This window comes from Adiantum capillus-veneris, chromosome 2 (genome assembly GCF_014529385.1).
Source record: "Adiantum capillus-veneris isolate H3 chromosome 2, ASM1452938v2, whole genome shotgun sequence".
Classification (NCBI taxonomy): domain Eukaryota; kingdom Viridiplantae; phylum Streptophyta; class Polypodiopsida; order Polypodiales; family Pteridaceae; genus Adiantum; species Adiantum capillus-veneris.
In genome coordinates this window covers 85,861,470-85,868,394 of record NC_140932.1, presented here as the reverse complement: position 1 = coordinate 85,868,394, position 6,925 = coordinate 85,861,470, and the positions used below count along the sequence as shown (strand labels likewise).

Below are 6,925 nucleotides of genomic sequence, written 5' to 3'. Positions count from 1 at the left end.
TCACAAAAATCACTAAGAGAGCAAAATATAAGTGATTAAGCAAGGTGATTATGTTAATCTCAATTAATTAGCCATTCATATCTAGTTTTACTAAATTAATCTATTAATTAAGTAAGAGTACATTATTCTCTATTAATTAAGCTCTATTATATTTTATTTATCAACTGAGTACTTAATCTTATTAAAGATTAATAATCTACTTAATTATTAACCCTAATTAAGACTAAAATTGACTAATTTTTGCCTTAATTAATGGTAATTATATTAAACAAGCTTAGTTAGCTCTACGATAATTATCAAAACTTAATCATGTTGTTAATAAGCTAGGAAGATTACTTCATAATTTTTTGATTAATTTTTGTAATTACTTGCTAACTTATTGCTAACAGATGCATCTTTATGAGGCAAGAAACTATGTTGTTCATACTAAAAGTGGAGATGTCTGAAGCTGTCATAATTGGAAGTTTATAATCTAAGAACTGCAATACACAAAGTTCTCTATGGGTCTGTCTTTGCGTCTCATTGATTGGAGCTATGGTAAGGAAGTTATGAATGTTTGAAGTTTGAGCAGTTTGTAGATTTGTACCAAATTGGGCAACTACAGATGAAGGGTCAAGGATGAACTAAGTGCATGGGCCTGAACTGCTCATCTTGTAGAGTGCTTCAATCTTTTCAGATTGGTAATTGGAGTTCTCATTGCCAAGATATTGTTCGTTAAAGTGGGGCCAATTCTTTACAATTTGGACACCTCAGCCAATGCGACATCTGGGAGTTTTTGGGCTTCAACAAGGTCACTTAATAGAGCAATAAGTTCTCGAGGAGCATCTTGTCCAAAATGTCATATCATACACTGTATTGATAATTGGGTGTGCAGGAGGACTTGTGTAAGCACTACCATGATCGAGATATACGCGTAATGTGGTGATTTGGGAATAAACGATATGGTAGTGGAAAGAACCAGCAAGATTTGATTTGCTTAGAAATGATTGGGTCATTGTGTATGTTAAATGTGATGCCCTTAATATGAAAGCACATGAAGTTAGTAATGAGAAAGTTTTATTCAAAAGGTCATGTCTTGGAACACATTAGTTGCGGGAAATGCCCAACACGGCTGTGGCAAGGAAACTACGGGCAGTTTCAAGCGGATGCAAATTGAGGGCCTCTTTCGAAATGCTATCATTTGTGCATGTTGCACTTTCAATCCATTCATGACCGCCCAAGGGGCTGTCCCCGTTGAATTGAGCTTAATTTGGCCGCCCATTGAGTAAAATAGGGCATATGGGTGTGAAGGGAAGGAAGAAAAGAAGGCATAGAGGGCGTCAACCAGTGAGCAGTGCAAGGGAGGGAGAGTGGAGGCACTCATGGTGCCCACTATGTTTCTTGGACGAGATCGATCCTGAAGAGAAAGAGGCTCAGTACCTCCTTGCACAGCATTTTGACCCCAATCATGCCACATTTGGAGCAGGTCGGCCGTCGTCATGCCACATCAACAAAGGTTGTGCCCGCGCAACAACTAGTGCTAGCGCTAGTGGTAGTGATAGGAAGGAGAGGGGGGGGGGGGGGGGGGGGGGGGGGGGGGGGGTATGAAAGGAAGTATAAGCTCATTATGAAGAACTCTCAGATTTTGGAGGGGGAAGCCATATCCCAAGCTCCTATCATGAGCTCTCTCGAGTATTATGATCTAAAATCCTTAACCTTGAGCCATAACCTTGACTTACATAAGCTCTCTTATCTCTCTCCCATGAGCCCTTAGCTTTCATATCTCTCTCTTCATTCGTAACTCCGATGGTAGAGTTTCCATGGCTCGATTAACCATAGCTTGTTACTCTCTTTTCCTTTATAAAGCTCAATCTATTGCATCCTTAACCCCCCATATCTCCTTCACACTCGACATCAAGGAGAATAAGCAGGGAAGAGGATTACGAGGAGAATTGAATGGAGGAGGAGAGAGCAATGGTTCAATGGTTCGGAATTTCTTAGCCGAATTCGATTCCCCCACTAAATTAAAGGTGGTCGAGGCTCATGATCAGGGCGCCGTTGTAATTAATGTTGGCAGCTCCCGCTTTCATCACTATCCCCGCTTGTATAAGGTGCCTCTGGATCAACGCAGGGCCAACCCCCATGCCTACTCCCCTTTTCTCTTCTCCTTCGGCCCCTACCACGCCTACCCGCCCGATTGCCCTCTCCTTGCCCATGCCCTTCTCGACGGGGCTCACCTCAAGCGCATGACCGCCTCTGCCCTCATCCTCTCCGACACCCAACTCTCCACCCTCTTCCACTCCATTCAGCAGCTTGAACCCCAAATTCGTGCCCAGTATGTCCAATGGCTGGACGGCGGGACCTCCGATTTCGGCCCTCTCGCCCGCATCCTCGCCCTGGACGCCATCACTATCGTCGCCGCCACATTCAGCCACCATCAGCTGCAGAGGCACCAGTCTCCGCTCATCTATCCCTTGGCTCGGCTTGTTCTCAGTGATGCCATGCTCTTGGAGAATCAAGTCCCCGTCATTTTGCTCGAGTCTGCTCTAAAGACCATAGCACAAAATGGGGCCACCTCACCCGGTGATCTACAAGGCAAGAGCCAGCTGCGGCCAGGCGCAGATGACCCTCTCCCTTCTCTAGAGGATGTCATACTCTGGTATTGCAAGCGTTCAAGCCCCTTCCCTGAATGGACCCTGCACAAGTTGCCTCCCTTGGAAGACAAGGCTAAGGGAGAGCCTCTTCTTTCTTTCCTCTATGATTATGTTTCTGATCGCCTCACACAATCCCCTCACTCAGATCATGATCAGGGCTGCTTACCGATCAAGTCTCCTATGATCGATGCAGATCCTTCCTTACCCACAGCTTTGCAACTCTCAAAAAGTGGAGTGCGGTTTCGACCCTGCGACACCGGCGACATCCGTTTCGATGAAGAAGATGATGTGCTCCTCTTGCCAAGAATCACAGTGAGTGACACCACCGTGCGAGTGTTGCACAACCTCCTCGCTTATGAGGCCACTCTACGACATCCAGAGCAATACACTATCATCTCCTATGTGCATTTTTTGGACTGCCTCATTGACAATGTGGATGATGTTCATATCTTGACAGAGAGTGGCATTATCTGCAACAAGCTTGGCAGCCATGAAGAGCTCGCAAAAATGTGGAACAAGCTTTGTATGTACGTCTCGTGCCGCAACACAGTCTCCAACCGTATGGTTATGGCCCAGCTAGACGCACTCTCCAAACAGAAATGGCGTCAATGGAGGGCATCATTTGTGGAGACATATTGGGAAAAGCAGCCTTGGCTTCTCCTTTCCATCTTTGCAGCTATGGTTCTTTTTGTTCTCTCTCTCCTTCAAACCATCTACACCATCCTGGCTTATTAGAGGAGAGCTCCTATCTAGTAATACTCATTCACTCGCAAATATAAACCTATTTCGTAGCTTAAAAAATATCAGCGTTTTGTATAGCCTTACCATTGTACATTCATTTTATATGCTCTGCTACTTTGAAGTAGTAGAGCCTTCAAAATAAGTCGAATGGGGAGTACTTCTCATGGTTTTGTGAAAAGGGTATTTTATTTCCTTGGTTACACTAAATATGTATGTGAGGAGTGCCAAAATATTCCAATAATATATTTCGTCAAGTCTTATCTAATTGTGGCATCCCATGCAAGTCTACAACAAGATCTCATGACCAGTGTTCAGGAAAAGTGTGCCTCAGCTTAGCCTTGAGCCGGTTGCAAAATCAAAGTAGCCGGTTGGGGGGAGGGCAAGAAGGAGAAAATTCCACTTAAAATACATGGAAAATAGTGTAATTTTGCGAAAATATTGGCTAGTATTGTAAAATTTCCGGTTCAAATTTGTCTTAAGAGGGATTTTTGTATGTTTGTGAAAATGATTTTTCCCAAACACTGCTTATGACCCTAGTTTTCTACATACACATGAAAAGCAAAAATAAAGACATGATTATTGGCATCCGCATGATGTGCATGGAGACCATGATGCTCCAAAATAAGATATTTTAAGCCCTGGTTTTTCTTTTTAATACGCAAAGACAAAAATGCTAGGCATGATTTTCAGCATGTGCATGAAGGCCATGATACTTCAAAGCATGGAGTACTGAAGAAGATAAAGGTGTAATTCATACACAATATCAGAGTGTGAGACTCAACATTATGTGAAACAAGATAGAGGTGTAATTCCTACACAATATCCAAGTGTGAGACTAAATGACCTATCTGGATCTAAGGTTCAATCAATCCTTCCATGGATATACTCCAAGAAAGCATACTGTTATTTGACAATTGGATCACAACAACAGATAGTCCAGAGATAGTTGCTCATATTGGAAATTTGTAGCCCATCATTAATATGACCCTACACAATATCCAAGTCTGAGACTCAACAACCCTATGTGGATTCAATATTCAATCAATCCTTCTATGGATACTCCAAGAAAGCATACTTTTTATTTGACTCTTGAATCAGTGGATGAAAGCATGTATACCACTTTTTGTACTTTTTGGTAGTACCCTTATAAAAAGTGGAGAGCGGTAAATTTTTTGCAAAAAAAAATCAAAACTTCTCGGACTTTATAGTTACAGATTCTACATGAAAAATCTATCCATTGATATATAACAAGCTAGTTTATTTTACATGTAACACATGAAGATGGGGCTTACAAAGTGCTACCAAAGGAATGTCCAAGACACCCCTTTTTGGTACTACCAATACATGCTTTGACTCCACTACAAGAGACACTTCAAAGACGGTTGCTCATATTGGCACTTTGAAATGACTATAAATTTGTTCCAGAATTAATATGACCCTTGATATAAGCATTGGGGTCATACTGTTGGTATTTACATCGGTATAATTGTTGGTATAAGAGTCGATATATATAAATGCAAACATTGACACTTATACCAATGACCAAAATTGTAAATTCTTTTGGCGGTAGAGTGCACATCTCCTTCCTGTAGCCTCTATAAATGGTCCAATGCAAATAAAATACATAACCACCACGTACAACAATGAAAAATGTATATCCTATTAGCGTGAATAAACAATTGACTCTCTAATGAATCATATGACCATATCATCATCGATAAAAATACTAAAATCTCCATCAACATACAATACCTATAGCCGATACCAAAGATGGAGAGAAAGAGTATAGAGAGAGATAGGTGGAGTAGAGAGAGAGAGAGAGAGAGAGAGAGAGAGAGAGAGAGAGAGAGAGAGAGAGAGAGAGAGAGATAGAAAAAAAAAGAGGGAGAGGGAGAGAAAGAGAAGGAGGGAGGGGGGGGGGGGGGGGGGGGGGGAGGGGGGAGAATAGAGAGGGAGATAGGGAGAGAAAGTGAAAGGGGGGGAGGGAGGGAGAGAATAGAGAAAGAGAGAGAGATAGAGATAGAACAAATAGCAATAATATGAAGTGACAAAAGAACCATGTTTTTTGAACACCCACGACCATGCTTGTATTTATTAATGCTTTGCAAATTACAAAATTGTTAAAAATTGGGAGTGAGAGAGATAGAGTGTGTAGAGTAGCTTTGCCTTGAGCCTCCACTTGTTACACCATTAAGTAAAGAAACCGTTGTTAACTGTCACCATCACCATAAAACAGCAAGAATTTAAACACCATATTAGAGATTTTGGGAATCTCCTAATTCCCACTTTGTAAATGTGGTGAAGTTTTATCCACGATATAGTACTTTGCTATGCGTTTCAATCATCATTATTTGCTTTCCAACCATAAAAAATGTCGATGAGATACTACTTGTTTGAATCGTGTCATTAACTTATTATCATAAATGTGGATAAATGTGTAGAGAAAACTTTCAGAAAGATCATGGATCTTTAAATCAGACTATGGTAAATCACTATGGGAACTTCAAAATGCACCCAAAATGCATTACTTTTTGAGTAATCACTTCAACTCCATGAGATCCATTGTTGAGTAGGTTTGACATTGTGAGAGAATTTTTTGTGCCGAACTATTTGATCAAGCCCAAGCAATGTCATGTCTCTCTAGAATTCTTAATACATACGTATTGTTTACTCTAGTCCTTTCATATTGTCCCAAAATCATCATCAAACTATATCAACAAGATTGTGAAATGTCTAAAGCAAAAAGGAAGGTACAATATGCTTTTTTACTTAGTTCACTAATGAGACAAGGTACAACAAATGATGGAAATAGTATACAACTAGCAATGTGTGACAATGTGTTTGTGTACATACAGCGTTAAAATGCTTAAGGAGTAAATTCACTCATACACATAGAGGTTTACTCTCCAATAAATTTTACATGGGTGACCACAACATGTATGACAAATTTGTTTGTCATGAAGCATGATGACACATTATCTAGGTCATTTATGACGCAACCAAGTGTGATAAGTTCTTAAGTAAATCTTTTTCTTGGGCATAAGAGTAGATTATCTTCTCTTTTAAAAGGTAGTGCTAAGAAAACCAAACAATCATACAAAATAAAGCAATGTACAAGTATACCTACTTGAAATCACAAAAGTAAAAAATACAAAGTAACCTAAAAATGTGTTGGCAAAGGTGCATCTTGATGAAAATCTGTTGTGTGAAGTTTCAAGTTTTTACAACTTAGCATTGTTCACACTATCAGAGTGGAATCTACATCACGGGGCTTTGATATCATCCTTGGTGGGAGTACATTTTTCGTAAGCTATCTATGAAATGTTTAGCAGATCCTCCATTTATGTAACTCTTGTTATAGCCCAACTCTTGAGCTATGTGCATAGCTTCCATGTCCTTTAAAGTTGAGGTCAAAGGAAGTTTATGTAGCTTCAATCTTTGGGACCACTTGATGGAAAAAGAGCATGCTTTGTTGTGGTCGTGATTAATGAAGCGAATCCTTGTGATATAGAAGGCCCTTTAAAGGAAGAGGTGATAGAGGAATGAACAAA

General features: G+C 40.4%; 1 protein-coding gene across 1 annotated transcript; it reads left to right on the top strand.

The window, feature by feature from the left end:
* The first annotated feature begins 1,784 nt into the window (after positions 1–1,784).
* On the top strand, positions 1,785–3,553 carry LOC147463113 (putative UPF0481 protein At3g02645). The gene has a single exon (XM_086528053.1). The coding sequence runs from the start codon at positions 1,800–1,802 to the stop codon at positions 3,366–3,368; it is 1,569 nt and encodes a 522-aa protein (XP_086384179.1). The 5' UTR covers positions 1,785–1,799; the 3' UTR covers positions 3,369–3,553.
* Positions 3,554–6,925: the final 3,372 nt, after the last annotated feature.